Here is a 23,494-nt window from a genome sequence, read left to right on the forward strand (position 1 = left end):
TGGTTACCACTGTAGGCCTGTTTTCCCTCCTTGAGCATGGTATGCGGGTTTGGCGCTACCCTGGACAGAAGCAGGCTCAGGATCTCATCCCTGAGCTGCACCTGACAAAGTAGGGTTCTGATATGGCTGACAACGGCTAAATGGACTTTAAGAGGGATGCCAGTTGCCCTACAGCATTTCGTACTTTTTGAAGTCTATTCATCTGCTAAGTGTGGTAGACTTGTCCACAGGTCCCTATGTTAATCCATTGACATAACTGTGGATTTTCCCTTAAGCCTCTTGTGCTTCAATGCCTAGTTGCAGGATACACGTTTTTTTAAACTAGGGGCATTTTGCAGTACTGCACATGCTAGGATTCACATTATTTTATGGTTTACAAAAATTGTTTGGGGCACCTTTGTCTTTCCCACTGCCAGGTATGCCTTCTATTGTTTACGGAGCTGCTGCAGTCATTTCTTTGCCACGTCTACATTGTATACAACAGGAGTTAGTGTTATCCATCTGGAGGATACTCGTCTTAGCGATTCAAGATTCGGCCGAAGAAGCGGAGATTCTCGGGTTACAATCAGATGTATCTACAGCAGATACATTAACCAACTGAGCTAATGAGTCGACGTGAAAATTTCATGAGCATAATGTGGTCACAATAACGCCAGATAAGGCAAGCATTTAAATAGCGCTGGCCTGTTTTCTTGCAGCCACTTCAGAGAACTAGGGGATGTAAAGAGTGAAGACCGGAACAATGCTGGACTCCAGGTGGATAAAATCGATCACCAGTGCCTGAGTGCAGGCCTTCTGAGATGTACGTCATTTGAGGGCTTACCTGAGTGGCAACAGTAAATATGGAAAGAGGAGATGAGGCAAAATCCCAGGTGTTTTATTTATTTTACTATGTGTCTGGATGTTGTAATCACAAACCTTTAAAAATGTCAGTGCTGACTACTGACCAAGGGCGGATTTGCGTGTGCATTCACCAACAGAGATTTAAAGTGGTATGGGCGAGTACTCACAGATGTCCATCTGTGCAAATGTGAGGTCTATGACTGCTTACCTTTTATTTGGGCAGCGCCCAGCCCTTGCATGAACAGGGTTCCATAGTACTTGTGTCACTCATTATAAAAAGAGGGAGTATTTACTCCTCCGTGTACAGGAATCCTAGGACCACCACTTAAAATTTCAAAGTTAGGGCATCGAAAACAAGTTAATGGAAAGAATGCTTGAATGAATCTGAGGCAATGCCAATCACTCAGGGCCACATTCCAATTCATAATTTTCACCCACCATGCCACTGCAGCTTGGACCCAGCCTAATAAGGGTGAAACCAGTACTATGTTGCTTGTGTTTCAGTTCAGGGAGGACCTCATCTTCCGGCAGTCCTGGATGACCGTTCCCTTTGGAGCAAGACTAATTTGCATATGGCTGGGTCAAAACTGAAGAAACCTGGTGTGCAAAAGAAAGATGGACTGGGATTCAACCGAGTAATTACCAGTAGCTGAGACTAATTCAAGCATTCCATCCATCACTTTTTGTATACTTCACTGGGTCACACTAAGTGGAGCGGGTATTCCAAGACGTGGGTTGCATGCACACTGTCACTGTAACAAAGCTGTAGCTGGTTGATCAGCCCTGATAAGGGTAAATCTGTCCTGGGTTGCTTATGTACCTGTTTAGTGGGGACCTGGCCTGGATGTTCGGGCTAGACTGTTCCCACTGGCACTGAGTCAAGACTGATTTGCATGTGGCTTGGTCCACAATGAGATGGCATTTTGTGCAAAAGAACTAAGGACTGGGATGTAACCGCAGTAATTATCAGTGCCAGAGGTTAACTCAAGCATACCATACATTACTTTTTTGAATACTTCAGTGTGTCACTCTAAGTGGAACGGGTATGTCTAGACATGGGTCCCATGCACACTGTCACTGAAACTAAGCTGTACCTGGATGAACATCCCTAATTAAGCCACAAACGGTTCTGGGTTTTGTGTGTTCCGGTTCAAGGAGGTTCTGGCTTGGCAGTTCGGGCTTTAATGCTCTCACTGCAGCAGGGTCCAAATTGAGGTGGGATGGTATGCAAAGTAAAGACGGGCTGTGATGTGGTCCCAAGTAAATACCAGTGTTTAAGGTTAGTTAATTCAAGCATTCCATCAATCACTTTTTTGTATACTTTACATTTTCAATGTGGCAGTCCCACTAATGATGACTTGCTGTCTCGTGCATATCACTATAAACTGGACTGTCATATTGTTTTTGTTTTATTTTTCAGTCACAATTAATCAAATCCAATACATATTACAGAAAAGCAGAAAACAAAAAAAAAAGAAAGAAAAAAAAACACAAAACAGAAATGTTGACCAAAGGAAAATCCCAGGTGAGAAACCATTTTCTGGTTACTATAGCACCAGTAAACAGCAAAGGGGGGGAGGGATTTCAGAGAGAATAATGCTGGCACGAAGGCCCCAAGCAGTAAAGACAATTACTACATAAAGTAAGCAGTTGCACTCATACACATCACCCCAAACATTGTAAGTAGTCTAATACATCTGAACCTCGCCCAAATTCTCTCTAATTTCTCGACAGAACTGACACCCCTTGCTTTGGCCAAGGCCTTTTCAAAATCATGTATTTGCCATATGGTTACCCATCATCCTGTGGGGGCACGGAGAAACAGCAGAGACCCAAAATCTATCTAAGCAAAGCCTGGCTGATATAATTAGGACCGAAAGCAGCCACCTTAGTCCATTATCAAACTCCAACCTATAACCTAACATGATCTCCTCTGGAGAAAGAGGGGTCTCATATCGAAGAGCTGTCCGAATCCTATTAAAAACCTCCTCCCACACCGCCCTAAGAGCTGGGCATGCAAAGAACATATGTAAGATATCTGCTACCAATAGGCTACATTTGGGGCATTTAGCTTTGTCTGAACTGCGGTTCGTGCCCCATCTCACCATTTTCTCCAGAGTGTACTAAAGCATACATATTGTCTTAAATTGATGCAGCTTTAAATTCACAGAGTGCACCACACCCTCCACTATCTCTAGTGCACTACGTATCACTGAGGGCAGCACCTCCCAGGGGAGCACTTTACTTCAGTTAGCCACAAGCCAAAGATGGTCGTCGCTCCTCTGTTCACAAAAACCCTGCTAGATACTGCTAATCAGAGACTTCTGAATAGATCTAACAAATTCTGACAAGACGGAGGAACTTTCCAAATCTTCCAAACCAAACTCTCTGGAGAAAAAAATCTCTCTCAGCTGCAGATATTTGAAAAAATTATTATGGGGCAGGCTAAAGTCAGTTTGCAGATCAGAAAATTATCGAAAACCATTAACATCGAATAACTACCTCACAATGGCAAGTCCTTGTCTCTCCAACACCTCATAAAAAGAATCATTAAAGACACCCAGGAACACCGGATTATCCCAAAGTGGTGTTTCCTGATGAATTTACTTTAGCAAATACTTGGAGGAGATTTCCCGCCAAACAGTCACTGTATCCCTGACAAACTTGAACCTACCCCACCTATAATAATAGGGATCAGTGATCCAATATAAAAAAAAAGCCGATGATCAGGCCCTAAAGCCGGACAACAGCAAAAGGTCGATGGGTCCAGTTCTGCTAGGATAAACAGGCTGCGTAGACGGCCCACAAATGCTGGCCAGAAATATAACTTAAAATCTGGGAGTTGTAAACCACCCTGCCTATAAGATAGTTTTAGCTGATCTATTGCCCACCTTGCTCGTTTATATCCCCAGATAAAACTGCTAATAGTGCCTTTTAGCTTCTTAAAAAAATGAGTTTGGCACTCAAATTGTCCGAAAGAGCTCAGAAATCTAGGGAGAACATTAATTTTTACCATATTGCAACCGATTGAAGCAGGGCCTCATAGTTTAATGTGAAGATTTTATCACCTCGGGCGCTTAGTTCGACCCCCAAAATACGTGACCATATTTACCACACCTGACAATGGAGTAACCGGTCCATAATTCAGCAACAGTTGGTATTTGACTACAGTCAATTTATAGCAAAACACCATACCAAATTTTTCCTTTCCTCCATGATCGGTTCCATTGTAACAAATGGTCTAACAGTAAAACAGCAACATCATCTGCATAAGCGCAGAGTTTCAGTTCACAATCACCAGACATCAGATACCCTGTTTCCAAGTTCTTCTGTAATGCCAGCCAAAATGGTTCAATATATAGCAAGAATAGGAGGGGAGATAGCGGGCAACCCTGTCAGGTGCCCCGCTGGTTTTGTTGTTATGCCAGCATACACTAAGCTAGCAACCGGGAACTGGTATTAGGAATGCACCCACTTGGAAAATCGCTCACCTATTCCAAAGGTCCCCATCGTGGCGACAGGCAGTCCCAGGCCACACAGACAAACGCCTCGTTGGCATCTAATTAGATCATTGCCAGCTTGATCCGCATTTTTCTCTGTAACATCAAAGACCGTGATAGCTGAGTTGCTATGACTGGTGGTATCCCGTCCAGGGATAAAACCATGATGTTGTTTAAAAACTATATGTGACAATATTGGGGCCAAGCGATTGGCAAGAGCATTAGCAAAAATCTTGGCATCAGCGTTAATAAGTGATATGAGCCCATGTATTATAGCGGTTTCCTCTTCTTAAGAATGACCATGAGTTAGTCATGTTCCGGGAGTCCGGACCCTTGCCGACCTCGTGAAGAAACCGTACGACACAAAGAACGGAGGGATAGTACAATGCTTTTATAGATTTTATAAAATTCCAATGGGATAGAATTGGCGTTGATTGTATAAACCCATATAAAATATTGAGAATTGCAGAACAATAGATTGAGGGAGTGTGTGGACAGATTCATTGCAGCCGGAGATACGCTCAATCAAGCTGCCAGCCCTTTTATCTAGATCTGATGGGCCAATATATGGCCTACTTGCTAGCCATACTTACATTGCATGGTTTAGTTTTCAGAACAGCTGACTGTCACCTTGTCCTTAAGACCTTGGCCCAATAAGGATGAGGTCCTGATGTGCTGAGCATACAGCACTCGCTCGTCAGAGTTAACCAGCCTAATTGCTGTTGAGTGTGCCATTTCCAAAAGCCATATTTCCTGGGCAGGCACACTGTCCCGGTCCTGCTTGGCCCGGTTCAACTTGTGAATGTACTGTGCAGTAATGCCTCTGATACAGGTCTTCATTGAGTCCTAAAACACCAAGAGAGAGATGGTGCCCACATTTACTTAGAACAACTCCTAAAGAGAGTTGGATACCACCGGACAAAAATTAAAATTAGCCAGCAAGTATTTTGGGAATGAGAACAGAGTAAAATAAGGTTATGATTAGATTAAACCTCGGGGCATATCTTCAAATCCACGTCCCACAGATGCCCCTAATTAATGAAGATCATATCGATCCTTGAATAATGCCTTTGTGGTGAGGAGTAGAAGGTATAGCCAAGCTCTGTGGGGAATAAACCCTGCCAAACATCTGTGAGCCCATGTATCCAAACCTAGTCAAAAATAGCTGCCCACATTTTCACGACACCCGAGAGGCAGAGTGGTTTGTAGAATCTAAAGCATAATCAATCACACAATCAAACTCTCCCATTAGAAACATTTCCCCAGGCAACTCCAGTAATTCCATACAAAGCGTGTTAACCATCCTCGGGTCTTCAAAATGGACAGATCACAAATTTTAAGCCAAAAACTGTACGCTGGGGCATTGAGCTCTCGGGTATGAGGCTGTCCTCAAAAACGTATATTGTAGATTCTTAGCTGCCAAAATAGCTATGTCCCTAAGGGACACCCTCTGTAATGAGGTAGTAATCTCTATAGATCCAAGATGTTTAAGTAAATGGTGATCTTTGTAAGGCAGGTGCATCTCAATTAGTGAAATGATATGCTGGGAACACGTTCTAATTTCTTTGCGCAGCAATCACTGTTTATTTAGCACGTTTAACCCAGATAGGTTCCTGCACATTGCCTTTAGTCTTGCCATTGTTAACTAACTTAAAGGGCCCACAGCATCCTCCCCCAATCTTTGTCAACTCACCCAGTAAGCATGCACACCTTCCATCGCTTCTCCGCATTCCATCGCCACTGATTATTCTGACTAGTTTCACCCCTTTGGCCCCCCAACCTACAAGTTGCCAAGTTCTCCCTTCAGATTTTTATGATAAACCCAACTCCCACCCCGACCCGCCTTTCGCCAATTGCCCCACCTGCACCACCCTGTTTCTGGCAAGGGGAATCTTCTCCACCCTCAGGTTGTTGATGGCTGAACAGCCCAAGGAGCCCTCCACTCCAAGCTGCAGACGTCATCCAACCCACTGAGCTGCCCAGAGGAAAATGCATGCAAAAGGAAAAACGTAAAATAAGTGTCTGCTCCTCTAACCTGTATCCAGACCCAACAGCTTCCAAACAGCTCTTGTATCAAGCATTAGGTAAGAGAAGAGAAAAAGAAAAGAGGAAAAAAAAGAACAAACACAAGTTATAACAATCACTTATCTGATACTTTAAAATTACTGAGAGCCATCATGCCTTCCTGCTCCAAGAAACACATCTGAGGCTGTCCATTGTGAATATTTGTGAGTCGTGCTGGCTCCTGTAGAAAGCCCTGAGCACCCAGGGCCTTGAGAGGATCCATCATCTGACACAGACTCCATTGTCTGTTAAGTCGCCCTACAGAGATCTGATAGAGCAAAAAGCTTCAAGCCGTCCACTGTAACTAGCACTGCAGGGCGGGCTTTCCTTGTGATCACCTGCCTCAACAAAAAATTCCCAATGAACACCAGTATGGGGCGAGGGTGCTCCAGGTGTGATCGGGGGAGATATTTTATTCCTGTCCTGATTAATGGGCAACCAATGTGCATGCTGAACCTGAAAATCCATGTCCCAGTAAGCAAGATTCGGGAAAGCTTTCCCAAACAGCTACACGATATACTGACAGGGGTCGCCCCCTCCGTGCCTTCCGATATCCCGAACACCCGCAAGTTATTCCTTCTGTGATGATTTCCCAGATCTTCCATCAGAGACTGTATAAGAGCCAGGTTCTTATTGTGTTGTGTCATAGACTGAACAGGTGCGGATCCCATCTCTTCCGCATCCGCCACCCGCTGCTGTAGCTCCACCATATCTGCAGACAAGATGCACACTTTACTATTAACCTCGTCAAAGGACTGCTGAATGACTGCATTATCCGCTTAAACTTGCAAGTAATGTTGCTGAGCCTCAGCCTACTGGGTTTGTAACAGCTGCAGAATTTCCCAGCAGGTTGATTCAAGAGAGTTATTTGTGTCAGAGAGATTGTCCATTGTCCTAGAAATAGGAGGGCTAGTGGGATGATCTGCACCTGAGGGTATATGCTTGCTGTCTGGAGACACAGTGTGTTCAGAGTGGAACAGAGGGTCATTTAATGAATATTCAGAAGTAAGGCACAACCATCTGTGGCATATTGTTTACAGTGACAAGCAGTGTAGTGTTGCCATGCTTTGCCTCTCAATCATGCCATTTAGGAATACACGCCCTGTGCTTTGTAAGATCTGCAAATCTGCTTCACAATTTTGTTGTGTGAAGATTTCTGCAACTTTTTCAGAGTTAGTCCCAAAGAGCACAAGTGTCTATTGGACAGCAAAAGAGAGATGTAATAAGTATCAGTTTTAGAAAGATTTCTGAAATTGCAATAGACTCGCAACGTTGTAGCTCTACAAGGAAAACAACTAAAAGCAATACCAAAGTATCTCTACACTTAAACCTACAAAGGTAGAAGCCCTGTAAATCGAAACAGGAATATGCAGCCAAACCTCCTACTTGTGGATCAGCACCTACACATAGGGCCTGATTACAACTTTGGAGGAGGTGTTAATCCGTCCCAAAAGTGACGGTAAAGTGACGGATATACCACCAGCCGTATTACGAGTTCCATAGGATATAATGGACTCGTAATACGGCTGGTGGTATATCTGTCACTTTACCGTCACTTTTGGGGTGGATTAACACCTCCTCCAAAGTTGTAATCAGGCCCATAGTTTTTAATCACCTATCCTTGCTTCATCCTTGCTGAAGATGTTACAAGTCTTGTTTCAGAGTGTACATGCCATCTGTCTGCTCATCCTACCTTCTGTGAGTGTGTACACACCTGGTAGGAGTTCTTCTAGTCGTTCAGTGGGTCCCTGTCAACTACAAGCCCTTTCGTCATATGCATACCTCCTAGAATGTTTTCCTCAAAGGATTTTGAGTAGGTATTTTCCAGCCAGTAACACCTGCATCTTTTTGATGGAAATACTTGCCGAAAATACTCAGCATTGCAGTATTACCACTTCTTGCAGCGGCACAGGCTATTAATAGAGTATATTTACACAGTGCAAAAAAGACTACATTTTCTGTTTGTGCTTGAAATTATGGAACTTAAGGGGGATCTCAACAGCCTCTAGGTTAGTGTTCTACACTAGACATACTTTGCAAGTCCAGAAATAAAGATTCATGCACACACACATTCACATGTGATGATTCAGTGTAAGACCAGTTCAAGAGGAGCGGTTCCACACAGTGCTACATTAGGTCTGCGGTTGGAGTCTGGCTCATGAAGGACTGCAGTATTTATGCTTTGAACATTCTTACTTTGTGGAAGATAAATCTGTGTAGATCCATGATTTGGCCTACCAAAGAGGATACTGAAAAGGTATTTTCTTGGGAATAACTACAGCAAGTGGTTGTGTGCCATTCCTCAAGTGAAGCCTTTTTTCTTTCAGGCAAATGAACCCTTAAAACAATTATTGGAAACCCATTAAGGTTTGGCTTACATTTTCAGTCTTGGCTAAAACATCTTAAAATACTGCTGCAGTCAGTGAAAACACTAAAAACATAGGTGAAGACTTTCTGAAAACAACGTATGTATGAGTTAAGTAATTTATTGTGTGATGGATCAGTGTACTTTTGGGATGCAAACAGTCCCCAATGCATTCCAAGACAAGGGCTCCATAGGATGTGGAATAATAGAAGCAAGAAAGGATAGAGAAAAATACTCCTGTGTGTGGAATCAAAGCCTTCTCTGTGTAAAGAATTTATCATAATAGGTTTTTTAAACAAGCCAGACTTCAACAGTAGAATAAAACTTTGAAACATATAAATTACAAAAGATCATAAATAAAGCAACTGCAGAAAAATTTACTGTAACATGTTAATGCATTAAAACAAATTAATCAAAATGAACATTTCCATAACACCTACTAATCAAAACACAAATATGATAAACACTGAGTCACAACATTAAATGAGGACAACTAGCAAGACAGAGTAGTACCCAACCTCCTAGCTAGAACACAAAAAGAGAATCATTGCAACCAGGCTGCAGCTATCTATTGAGTAACAGGGAAGGTAACGCTTCTGGCAGTAACTTCACTACATAACTGACACGCCTCTCTACAACCACGCTTCGTCTATTTTTTCCATTTATAAAGGACAGTCGATTAGGAAGTTGTCCATTCGCTATTCATTGTCAGGGAGTAAAGCATAACTGAGATATTAAAGCCTTAGGATCCAAAGATTTGGCACATCTTGCTAGTGGAAGTATCAATCATCAATAAAGGAGTTTGGTATAGGTAAGATTGATCAAATCGAGGTACTGCTCACTGCCTGATAAGTCCTTTAACTGTAAATAGGTTGGGGAGACAGGACGGTTTGAGACCGTTTTTAATGCTTACCAGTAAATAAACAATGGCTGTAGCTTTGAAAACTGAAGAAGGGATACACAGAGAAAGTAAGGTCTCCAACACTTTTGTAATTGTTTCCATGAAACAGCCAGCCAAGATGAACACCAACCAAATCCAAAATGATGATTGCCTCCGATTTGCCACACTCCTTTAGTGCAGGTTTTAGCTAGCAGCGAAAGGTGGGAGAACCTTGGGGTACGATGAACAAATGTTTCCAAAAGTGTATTTCCTCTCTTCCCAGCTTGAGCTTGGCTTCATTCCCAGGCCTGTATGACATTCAAAATTGCGAGCAGAGTTTGTGCCAGAGGATTAGGGTCCCTGGCCCTTCCCTCTAGTTGAGCACTATGCCTTGAAACAGCCTATACATGTTTGTTATGGTCAGGGTAGATTTTTGCTTACTGACCTTCAAAAAGCCAGTTTTCTTGAAATGTATGCCGAGGTAAAAAACTCAATAACTCTGTCAATGCTGTCCCACATAACTACAATTTGTAGAGGTAAGAGAGGGAGTTTTTAATTGGAGTTGACGGTAATCCAACACAAGTAATGAAGCCACCAACCTGGTAGGTCCACGCATAAGTTTCAATAATTTTAACCTTAGTTCACCCCTAAAAGCGGTGGCAGACAGGCTTAGTTTAGAAAAGGAGTAAATCAATTTGAAATAACAAAACAGTTAAAAGTCAAAAATACAACCCAATAAAAAGTTCACTCTTTTTTATAAACAGAAAACTTTTATGAGCAAAATGACAAATATCTAGCGGGACTCCGAGATATAAATGTTTAAAGAGGTTCATATAAACAGTGTCAAAAAAAGAACAAAAACACCAATAAAAAGTACTGTGCACAAACGACGAGACCTTGATGCGATTTCAGGCATACCACAATAGAACACTGGTCAGATACACCAAGCGGATTCATTCCAGTCAAAGCTTTTACCTTCTAACTTAATCTCTGAAATGGAAGTCAAAATCTTTCAGCAGGGCAAGGTTGCAGACTGTTTCTGAGGCAGTCATCTCAATACTGGATAGCTGTTAGAAGACATCCAATTAAAGCTTTTGTTTTGGCAGGAAAATCTCAGTGTGTCATGTTTCATGCCTAGGAAGTCTTCTTGTCAGTCGGATAGTTTTGATGTCTTTGCCCGGTTAAGATTTCAGACTTAGTCTCTTTTTAGCATCTCAGCTTCCTCTATAGCGGGGCAAGGTGACATGCTGTATCCAGTAACATTGCACCAAAGTTGGATAGACTTGCTGCAAGGTTCAGCTGAACTAGATTTTTTGGCAGTAGAAAGCTCAGATCAGGACCAACCTGATTTCCTTGCCCAGCACACTTTAAACAAACTGACTTGGATGGTTGGTCCAAGTCCTGAGGAGTTCTGGAAATCCAACTCCAAATGTTTGAGAGATTTTAGAATATGTCTTCTTGGACGCCACCAAGGCTCAAAGGACTTCAGGAACAGCACTTAAGGTTCAGAACTCACTCCAGCAGGATCTGGACCTCTACCAGTTGCAACTGGTCACTCTAGGAAAGAGGCCTCTTGCAGCTTTTGATGTCCCAGTAGTCTTATAGGAGGGTGCTCAATTCTCTGTCCCGGGTACAAGTGAGCGCAGGTCCAACCATACAGGTCTAAATTGCTAGAGCAGCCCTTCTTCTCTTTCTCCACGGGCCTAGAAAGTATTCAGAGGTGCTGGTGGAGAAGACGACATTTGTGCAGCCCAGTAGCCAGTGGGTGGGCCAACTCCTGGACACTCCCTAACCAATTGAGAAAAGGTTCCCAGAGGCAACTCTACAACCTCTACAGCACTTAGACAGCATATATTGTTTACCTTACATCAAAATATTCCTGGGTGCACTAGTCCAGGATTCTGCAAAGTCGGTCCTGGAGAGCCGGGTCAATGCCAGATTTTTAGCATATCCACATTTAGAAACAAGATGTTTCAGAATTCTACATTTTTCTAACTGTGGATATGCAAAAAATCTGGCATGGACCCGGCTCTGCAGGACCGACTTAGCAGAACCCTGCACTAGTCTAAGAGAAATCCAAGAGGGCACAGACTCTTGCCCTTGGAAGGAGCTTGTGTGCCAGTCAGGGATGTGTTTAGGGAAATGAGTAGACCTTTCCTCCTAAGCTACACCAACTGGTTTTTATACAGCTCCCCCTTCCACCGGGATGAAGCCAATCTGACTAGCTTGTGCACTGGGTTCAAAGACTATACTTCCGCCAGGAATCTCCCTACATTAAACTACGAATGGGAAGGCCTCATCACTGCTCCTTTCTAGTTAATGAAGTTCCTGGAAGCTCCGTTGCTGCCCTTTCATAGCTGATTGGGATCATGAGCCTCAAATCCAGCCCATTCTTTCATCAGGCTTAAATATTCTCCTGCTCTGGGGGAGATTTTCACAATTCATTAATGTCATGCAGACATACCTCCATTAGCCTCAGGCAGAGAAAAGCTAACTTTCTAAAAGCCACATTTCCTAAATATTAATTACAAATCTAACTTCACCACTGATCTGGACTTTTAATAAATATTAAAAATAGTGCCAAACCTGAGATAGCAGAATTAATAATTTAATCTGCACTCTAGTTTTTCTCATTAGACAGCCAGATCCTTACACAAAGAAAACAGCTGTTGGGGGCTTGTCACTATAGACTACACAAGCTTATTCATGTTTCAAATCCTTCCAAAAACGTTATTTTGACATGTCAAACTGCAGTAGTCAGGCTACATTGGTAGGCATGAAACCATGCTTTACTTGTCACATTAGAGGATAGCACAATGCACACTGTCCTTACCAGATAGTTAAATATGTCAGTCAAGGATTAACTGATTTTTAACATATTTTGTGGATCAGAGTACATAAGCTAGGCACTGGATGGTAGCACCCCGGTGTGCAGAGCCTAAAGGCCGGCAACAAAATACTATACTCATTGCCCTATTAGTATCTAGGCTTTTGATGTTAGCATACAGAGCATATTTGCAAGCAAAAGTTCAAGACCCTGCACAGAAGTTTGAGGTGAAATATGATCATAATATTTGAATACCACTGATTGTGAGTGAAGCATACTGCACATTCAACAGGTCGACTTAAACACGGATATGAACAATCTAAACAAATCAGGACATAACTCTGCCTGACTCCCCATCTATTTTGAAGCAACTTGTCTGTTGCTGACTTACACTCCAGTTAACCTGGGCATACATATTTGCTGGCACCATATTAATTGAATATTGTAAAAATACTGATGCCTGAATTAAAGCAACCAAATAGGGCTTGTTCTGCCACATAACAACTGCTATTAAACCAACTTGATTTTATGCTAGCATAATAAAAATCCTGAAGCTGTACCTCCACTAGGGCTACTTGATACTGAATGGTGTCATACAGCCATAACTTTTCAAAATGCTAGTATTCGCTCTGCCTAACTCCACCACCCTGGGCACAAAAGAAATGACAACCCTAGACTGAGTCAGACTAAGCTGTGATATATCAAAAATACAAGGTCAAGAAAAGGAAATAACTGGTCAAGTTGAGAAATCATCCGGTTGGGGTTTTCACCACATAAAGATAATCTCCACGACCATCTTCTATGTATGATCCCAAAATTGCATGCAGATGTGATAGTGGACAAAATATGTAAATCGCAACATTTCATTTTTCACATCAATGCATCCAGCTTCACACTTACAGGATGGCACCATTGTATTGTCTTTTGCTGTTACAGCGGTGGGTTAAGTAACACATAATTGGTCAGCATAATAAGAAAAACATTTCATAACTGTATACTTACCTTTATGATGATGAGGAATTTTCACTCGTTGATTGGTCCAAGTGACCAATTCCTTGGATTATTGATGACAGATGATTTTACGATGCATTATCAATGTATTAGTCAACTAGTCTATCAGGCTAAGGTAAGATTATACACTTTCTTTAACTGGCTGATATTAGGTTAATGGACCAAGTGACATTAATCTTATAAGCATGTAGGAGTTTAGAACTTTACACAAGGTTGTTCCTGGAAATACTCCACGAAAATGTTGAATTAAGGTAGGAATAGTCACAACTCTTACACGACCCCTCAATATCAACCATTCTCCTCGCATCTTAAGTCTTTTGTAGCACTACAGCTGTGTCACTGGCTGGGTAGAAGACAGCCTACTCCTTGGAAAATATTACCATGTGTAATGGTTAAGCAGAAGTCTAACAATCAAGCAAGGTAAACCTAAAGTTAAGATGCATTCTGAAGAATGCTTAGGGTATGACGTACCATGCACATCTAGATGGACCAATACATGTAATTTTCAAGCAGACACTGGCTCTGTAAGTGAATTCCATTTATAAGCAGTCAATGCAGATGAATCTTGTAGCTCACCTCAAAAAAGTGGCACGAACTTAGTCCCCACTTGGACAAATCTACTTTATGACGTTGAAGACTAAAGCTCTTTAGCAAAGCGAAAATTATGCACAGAAAATTAGAAGCCTGTATTCCTAATTGGGACGTAAATATAGCAGACATCCTTCAAATTTTTTTCATTTGTTTGGATCTTTTTCTATACTAGATCTGGCAAAACTGCAAATTGATTTTATTTATTTTGTTGTGCAGTGAAGCATTTACGGTTTGAAAATGGGACATTCATTACTGCTTACGTGTTTCGGTACAGTGGTCATACCACTCTAAAGATGCTTTAGGTGATGAGCAAGAACCCGATAAAACCAATCCTAGGTCTTCTTCTGCACAGTGTATTAATGGGCTGAAGCTACAACCTTCTTCTAAATGAAATACTTCTTAGGGGCGAGCGCAAAGCGCTCTGTCCCGTGTTGTAATCTCTCTCTGGGCTTCAAACCACGCACATGTCACGTCAGTCTCTTTCATTGGCTCGTGAGCTTGCCTTTTAAAATCTGCTTGCTTTCATTAGTGAAAGGCATTCATAAGTCACGGCTTTTCCAGTGTTTAGCCCTCCTCGAGCGCAGCAACCAAGTACTGAAAACATACGAGGCTCTGCGTTTTCCGTCCGGTTTCTGGACTACTTTTCCCTTTTTTCGCAGCGCGATCTCGCTGGGCAGAAGTCGAGCACTTTGCATGACATCGACCCTGTTACATAGTTAATTGCACTTTTGCCGGTTACATGGATAATTGCGCTTTTGCCGATAGGTTTCAGTACGAGGGTTTGCTTTGCACTGGATGTGAAACTTTTACTTTTCAGTTTATATGTCAAGAAAAGTCCAGTTAGTTATTTGAAATTGTTGTATTTTCATTTTCAATTTAAGTGGCAAGAAAAGTCCGGTTAGGAGTTTAAAATGACAATTGCTCTGGTCAAGCTAACGCGAGACCCCTTGCATTGCAAATGCTTGTTTTATATTGGTATGATTTCTAAAGAGTTTGTTTTTCACGTACCACAGATAAATTACGATAAAATGTCAACACGCTACTAAAAAGGTTGTTTTTTTTGGCACTACATGAAAAACTGCAAAACAAGCAAGTTTTTTCCTGCAAGTGGCAACAGCATTCTGTCTACCTCAAACATTAGCGCCTTCTTAGATATGAAAATGCACACATAATACTATTATAGACCTATTATTATTGCGCATAATCAAGTTAACAAGCAGATGGTCAGTTGCTAATTTTTAATAGCTTGGCACATGCCGATGGAATATGGAAATGTATATATGTATATCTGTGTCTATAAAGAAGGTTATCCATAACCTAAGGAAACATGATTATCAATTTCAATTAATTTTTGCCTTATATATTCGTCTCACATGGCCAAAGTCTTCCTCCTTAAACAGCTCGTTATGCACTTTTTTATTATCTGACCTTTCCTGATGACAACGTCTAAGAGCACGTGGAAAACTGTGCAGCAGGTGCAGCGCCACCACTGTCCCTTGTCTGATGGCAGAAAGGGTGGTCATCCTCTCCAACTGTCTTGCAAAGTCGTTTAACTTCCTTTGGCACCAAATTCCAATAACCAACAGACTGTGGTACTTAAGCTACAGCCAAGCCAGGTGTGTTTTTCTGGGACTCCCTTTAGAGGTCTTATTACTTAACCCCGTCTGAGTTGTCAACTCCACCAGTTGCGAGCCACAGATGAAAGCTGCATGTTCCAATGCTCACTAGTGCAAGAAGCTTAAACATAACAAGAAAGGCGTGAAAGGTCTGGGCTCTTGAAAAGTCCTCATGAGGATGCCCAATGACTCATTTGCCTTTCCTCATGTGAAAGGGCAGGTAATGCCCTACATGTGAGCTATGTAACTACAAAGTGTGTTGTTTGCTTTGTGTGCTCTGACAACTAAACCCAACCCAAAACGAAGTGGACAGACTAGATACATCCAACTCTGCAAAGATATGTCTAATCTCAGATTTATATCATTGCCTAAGCACTGCTACTTCAGCTGCAGATAAAATTCCTGGCACTGCCATGCACACAACATAGTTCATGTTACACAGCAGGCTAAGTGGCTAATGTAGCGTCTTCCGAGCCTCGAACCTGTTGAATGACTGGCACACACACGTAGCTGTAAATCACTTGTCTATTCCTCTGCGTGTACCTGTGAACTCCAACATTCTAATGCACGCCTTCATTACATTATATTCTGGCGATTACGTCATACGGATATGGAGTCCTCGCAGAGTCAGAGAGATTCTGTTCTAAATCATGCAAGACACTACACCAACCTGCCCCAAAATACACCTACACCTTCTCAGCAATCTATGTAGCAATAAACCAGAAGTTAACTTAAATATACAATTATCACACCCAGATAGAATGGAATCAAAAGGGATCAATTTGGAAAAGAGATCTTGAAACATAATAGTTACGTGAATTCAGCAATGAACAAAGGTACGCCGAAGAACTGCCAATGCCCGTACAACCACTGGTCAACACAGCATGATATGATGGTGCATTACATAACACATCGCACAACTTGAACTAAAAATCCTATATTACAGGAGGCTCATAAAGATTACATAACGTTACAGTATTGGGCAGAAATGGATTTGACTGCAAAATTTCCTACACTGAATACCTGAGATGTATTCCTAAATGAACATAGAAAGTCCTTAGCTTTAAGTTGATCCAACTAATTAATGTACCAGAGGAGAGACGTAGTTGCAAGAGATATGTTGGCCCAGCACTAAACCCTTTGGTAAACATATGGTGACCTAATATCGTCATGTTCTACTGTTATACCCATACACAGACCAGTGTATCAGGTCGAAGTCACGCATCCAGATATCTGCAGGTATTCCTCCTCATCTTGCGCCTCATTGGGTTAGGACCATCTCTATGCTTTCAATGTGCTCCATACTGGTAGATCAGTATAGTAGCTTTCACTGGCCAAAAGGAAACAAATTCTCTTACCAGGGTTTTCAAGGTTAGTCCACTCATGGTTTAGCAGACTTACAGGCAGACCTCGTTTGGCATTCCGAACACCTAAAATGGAGCCATCAGGGAACTCCCAACTCTCTTAATCAACGTTAAAGATCGGTGGTGGGAGGTTGTCAAACAACAGAGTGCAGAACAAATGTTTTTACCGTTTTTCATACGCAAATTATGACAAATAAACCAACGGGTGTTGCAGCGTTACAAAATCACCATCTTCTCTTAGGCTTTTAAGGTCTGTGAACATTTGCATTTACTTTTTATATGCCCTCAATTTAAGCCTTCAATGACAAATCATACTTCCTGCGATCGATTGCCAGCCATAAGCAGATACCACGGACCAAGTTAATTTCAATTTGGGTCTATGAAGCAAGGATTAAATAAAAACGTGCATTTGAAACATAAGAAAGCAGAATTCAAGAAAAAGTACGCCCTCTTCCATTTCTGCCAGCACTGTTGATGTTTTCTGTGACAAAGATCAGTGTTCTACTGCAGGTGGATCAGAATATTCACAGTGAGGAAAGAAAGAGATAGCATTTTTAGACACAAATATGAGATTTGGCATGTGCCTCATGGCACAAAACAGATTTCAAGACAGGTGTTTGTTCTCGACAGAAAATAACATGAAGCACCTGATGCTTTAATTAATATGTTTACTACATTTGGAGGGTAAAAAAGGTTTTGACCCCAAAAAAAGGGACTTTACAGATCCTGACAGTGCTCCAGTGTCTGGTCTATGTTTCAGAAAATCAACAGGAACGTCTGGGGTAGAGGCTCTACAGATCATTTATCTCATCTTTGATTAGTCCAAATAGACAGAATAATAGGTAATTTGTTAAGAAGAGATAATAAGTTATGCAGGCGGTTGGAGACAGTGCAGGGACGCGCATTCACCACTTTTCTGCTTTGGTATTAACAGCTTTACACCATCGTTTCCAGTTAGGGCCATGGTGGCATAAGTGCCCAATGACAGGTAACAGAAGAGACAGGATTCTAAATATATGATTAAGGTGCTATGAGGTCAATATCACTACCCAACTTTTTCCAATCCAGAAGAAACAATTACAGGAATTTGAACTTACCCATAAAAGAGCCGAGGCTGCAGATCAGGCTGAAGAAACAGCTCTCAGGAGGCATGTTACCACATTTACTGCAAAGACAAATGAGATAGTTATGATGGTCACAGGAAAATAGCGCTCTGGTAAGGAAAGTAAGATGAGAGAGCTAAGGAAGGAAATTAAAGAAAAAAAGGAAGGAAAGAGAAACAGAGGAAAGGCAGGAGGGCAGTGGGAAGAAAATAATGTAAAGGAAAGACAAGGAATAAATGAAAGACTAGAGAGAATGAAAGTTTAGGTTGAAGTTTCTTTTATTCGTGTTACAGAACTTCGAGGAGATACACATAAAAAGGAAACTATACAAATAATCAAATAAAGTGAAAACACCATCAAAACCTTAAAATTCATGGAATTCAATAAAAAACACGTGGGATCAGATCACTAACCCCAAATATTTAATATGATTAGTACACATTTAAAACGCATTTGAAAACGTTAACAATTCAATTGCAAAACAATTAATTAGAAGGGTCATAGATAACTGTAAAACTTCTAAAGCGACAACTTCAAAAAGATAGCCTCAACCAGTTACGATGACACAGTTGAAGAGTGGGCAAATAAATTACACATGATTCAAGTCTTGAATCCCATTCTGGTAGAAATGACATACTTTGGAAGATCCATACCATTTGGATGTGAGCCCACTGAAAGGAAGTATGTCTAGCTGCAACAAGATCCAAAATTGTGCAACTCCGTGGGACATGTTCCAGTTAATATAATGTTGTGCTTTATTTATGAACATCGAACCCTCAATTTTTTGCACTTGCATGTTTTTTGATATACACCTCACTCTCCAGGTGAAAGCTTAAGGCCTGGGAGATCAGTTTTAAGCAAGTCTTTAATTGTAGAACAGGGAGTGAAAGTACCAAGCTTGGCTCCAGCCCAAGTTGAGCTGCAACATACTTGAAATGTCTGCAGACTAATGTCTTATTCTTCTTGTCTGCAAGCATTTCCGTTCTCATGAAGTGCCTTAGTGTGTCCTCTTCACTCCTCTCAAGGCAAGTAACCCAATAAACAACCCCTGAACAGTCCCTGAGCAAGAAGACTTTTAATTTCAATTCCAGTATTAATGCTGCCACCAGTATAGAGAGATTGCAAGAAGTAAGATTTAACATCTGCCCTTCTATTTTATTTTTAAAAATGCAAAATATATAAGCTCCACTGCATAGAGCAGCGAGGCAAGGTTTTAGCCCGACAGACCTTTAAAAGATGAAAGTGTCTTCTGCCTGCAGATATAGAGTGCTCCCAATACCTTGGCCTGCGACTGAGCTTTACACGTGTTATACACAATATGAGCATCATAACTCGGATTACTGCACATTATTTTCCCTAAAACCGTATAAGACTTCACCACTTCTAATTTTTGGGCACCCAGATGCCAGGAAAAATTTATATATTTAGTTTTTTTCTCACCATGAAACCAGAGTATTTTGCTCTTAGAAATGTTAATCTTCAAATAATGTGAATCAGCAAATTGTAGAAATGCCTCCAGCATTATTAAGATCTTTGGAGGTAAGATCCAGGATCACTATGTCATCCACGTGTAACAGATATGAAACTGGTCTTCCCCGATAGTCGGGGCTATACCCATACACTGTGATAAGGAAATGGGTAAATCCGAAAAATATAAGGAGAAAAGCAGCTGGGCTAAAATGCACCCTGGTCTTAGGCCATTATTTGTTATTATTTTCTTTGAGAGACCACGATCACCGCCTAATAGTATGCTGCACCAGGTAAAAGAAAGGAAGGCGATAATAATGCACAATATAGTGCCCATCCTACCTAAACCCAATAGCTTTTCTCACAGCACCAATCGATCCACTTCATCAAATGCAGCAGAAAAATCTATAAAAGCGGCACAAGTGATACCATCTTTAATAAATACATATTTCTGATTGATTAATTGTACAGCATCTAAATTGACAATGGTTCAATTTCTCCTCCTAAAACACATCTGCTCAAGTGGCATCATTTTATTAATGCTTGCCATGAGATTAACTGTGTCAACAAGCATTTCGTAAAGACTTTACCCACAGCATCTAGTATAACAATCTGATGATAATTTCCTAGCAGTTTTTGGTCTCCCTTTTTAAACAGAGGGACAATAATGCTTCCGGTCCAGCAAGGGACGGACTTTCCTATTCTCATGGCAGCTTTTATAATCCGGAAATAGCATCTGGCCCATTTCACTACAGATATTGGGACTTCATCTGGACCCATCGTGGCAAATGAACGCATTCCTGAGATGGCCAACTCCATTTCCTTTATTGATGGAGAATTATGGGTGGATGTACTCAATTCCGAAACTGGGAATTTACAAACTCACCATTTGCCGCATATAAGGCAGAAATGAAGTTCGTCAAACTATCTTCCTCAATTGTAAAGGGGATGGATCTGACCCACACCCTTCTACTATAGTTTCCCAAAAATTTCTTATCTGCCCTTAAGACATTAGCCTCCTATTTTAGGCGGGTTTTTAAACGACTCCTTTGCCTTTTCAATAAGGATAAGCGGTTATTCCTCTCAGTCGAATATAATATAAATGGTATCCTGACTAAACAATGTATTTCCCTGTTTAACTGGAGAATCAGTAAATGAATGGGCTTAAAGTTTCCCTTGGGCCTTCTTTGAATAGAATTTGTTGCAATCTGCTTCATAAACATTAAAACAATGCAGAACATCACCCACCCAAGAGTCTAAATTGATGACCACATTTTCTAGTTTGCCCTTTAGGACAGAGAACATTCTTGGGACCCGCTGAGCTCTACATGATTTTTAAATCACATTTTGAGAAGGCCCCCTCACATTTCCAGGAACTGACGGGACAAGTAGTTATCCCAGGGTAAAAGCCAGCTAATGATGACTGGGAAAAAAAATGTAACCAACTATTTTTAGGACACCCAACAGAAAGAACAAGGAGCACCCAACAACCAAATAATTCAAAATAGCCACCCTCAATGGGGATTTAGGAATATTCTGTGCCAGGGAAATCAGAAGGCAGTCTCCCATTAGCTATTAAGCAGTCATTACTTCTCAAATGGTCGATAAGGAGTTTCCCTCTCTTGTTGGTTCTGGATTTGGCAGGGAAAACAATGGGAGGTATCCGCAATGCATCCTCTTTTTCTGGTTCACGAAATATATTAAGAGCATGATTGGAGACTTCGCAATTTAGGTCTCCTACCAATATTACATATGCAGCCTGCTCCTTGTCTAAGATATTTTTAACAAATGTAAAAACCTTGTCCACAAGCATGTCATACGAAACATAAGGAGGGATATAAATGTTTACCAATAAGATAGGAGATGACGCTTTCTCCCCTTCATTAGGGATCAATGTTACCACTAGGAAAAGGTTGGATTTCACATTGACCTTATTATTCAGAAGAATCACTACCCTCCCTTTTGCAAAACCCTTCCTAGACAGACTGGCTTTGCATTCTACAGTGAACAAAGCATCAATCTGGAGCTCCCCATTACACCAGGCAGTCCAGGAGGCAGATGATGGCAACATTTAAAATACTTAAAAATTGCAACTTCTTTATTTCTGCCACTGTCCAGGAGACCACTTTTAGCTTATTGCTAATTATGGGGCTTCAGTAGTGGAGAAGGTGTGCAGTATTTAAAACACCCAGCAATGTGTTCCATTTTTGGATTTCATCATTTGCACATTCAACACAAGTATTTGCAGATCGCCTGAAAATCACATGTTTTCCATTCATTCCCATATGAATTTTCAGCACATTAGGATCCACTCCTTGCTTTTCTTTCTTCTTTCATTCTCACCTTTCATTGGTTTGTCTGCTCTGGACTTTAGACTGTGTGGTGCTATGGTTGGGTTGTGGCAGGAGATGCGAGTACAAGGGACAAAGAATGCGAGACACTCACACTAGGGAAGAAGGGGTTGCCTGCCCCGGAGGACGAAGGACAAAGAAAGTGCCACTCGCACTGCAGCACAGAAGCGGGCTGCCTGCCTCTGAGGTTTGGTGCTGTTTAGACACAGAAGGCGGCAGCAGGAAAGCCGCAGACCAGTACGATTAAAAGCATGGTAAGCCAGTGGCGTTGCCACACGGCTGAGTGTGCTGCATGGAGCCCGTGAAATATGTGCTTTGCTTCCTAATGTCCAAGACAAGATAGGATAAGATAAGTTACTGGAATTCTCAGTCTCCCCTCATACCCACCCCTCCTCCTCTCCCCACTCCTTTAAAGGTTCCCCATTAAAGGTGTAAGGCTGACCACCGCCCCATTACTTTGCCATAGAATCATCCCGTCGCCCTGCCTATCTACTTCTTCAAAAACAGTAAAAACATTGATACCTTCGCGTTGCATATATTCACTATTTTGCTGTGTTGTATTCGCAACGATCTTAGAATGGAAAGTTACCATTGATTTGGTCCTTGGCCCAATATGCAACAAGGTAATCAATGAGTTGTCACTGTTTTGAATTAAGTTCAGAATCTTAATATCAGCAAAACAAGCAAGTAAGGATGCACGATTCAAGATTAAATCAGAATCAAAAAGAGCAACAAAGTAACATAAAAGAATCAGTGCCGTTAAAGAGCAAAGGTTTGTTTTGCTGGTCAAATCATGTCGAAGGGCCTTTTGTCTTACATAAGTCCACCAACAGCAAAGCTACTGGATTAAGAGAAGACGGGCATATATTGTTAGCGGACAGGAGCGGGGCACTGCTGCTGTCTCAGAAACGCTCCTCTTGATGGGGGGCAATTATGGTTGGAGATTGTTGGCCCGAAATTAAGGGTTCTAGTTGATGGTCTTGACTAGAGCCCTCCGTCCATTGGGAGTATTCACCCCGTCTCTGAAACAAAGTTTTTATGACCCTTTTTCGAAATTCACCAGTTGGGTCTTTTTTTCCCCTCCCACTCTTCCATTTAGGCTAAAAAATAAATAAAAAAAACATTGAGAAAACTTTACGTCCGTGTTTGGGGTTTTTATGGAGGACCCAGCTGCTTCAGAATACACCTAACAAGAATCAAAACTATATCTTAATGAGAGAACAGGGCTTTCTACAGTGGGGTCTTCTTTAGAAAAATCTTCACATGCTTTCATCTGAGGCTTTCCTGCTTGTGAACAGAAATCGGAGCTTGAACCCCATGACATCAAAGCATTAAAATCAAACTCTGGATTTACTTCTTGGACTATAGCAGTAAATGCCCTTTGGCCTGATGCACTCAGATTATCTTGTGTTACCTTTCCTCTTTACAGCCTATCAAGACCTTCTATGGCATAGTGAAAATATCTTGAATAGTATCAGACACCTTACAGATATTTCTAATAAAGTTAAAATA

The 23,494-nt window shown here is 41.4% G+C and overlaps 1 protein-coding gene across 3 annotated transcripts in view; it reads right to left on the reverse strand.

The window, feature by feature from the left end:
* The window catches only part of LOC138300679 (transmembrane protein 150A-like), a 645,891-nt gene that overhangs the window by 218,103 nt on the left and 404,294 nt on the right, over positions 1-23,494 (reverse strand). For all 3 annotated transcript variants that reach the window (XM_069240337.1, XM_069240338.1, XM_069240339.1), the window contains one exon: positions 18,159-18,226. In XM_069240337.1, coding sequence (XP_069096438.1) covers positions 18,159-18,226 — 68 coding nt within the window. The remainder of the gene's footprint in view (positions 1-18,158; positions 18,227-23,494) is intronic.

The sequence above is a fragment of the Pleurodeles waltl genome, chromosome 6, assembly GCF_031143425.1.
Source record: "Pleurodeles waltl isolate 20211129_DDA chromosome 6, aPleWal1.hap1.20221129, whole genome shotgun sequence".
NCBI lineage: Eukaryota > Metazoa > Chordata > Amphibia > Caudata > Salamandridae > Pleurodeles > Pleurodeles waltl.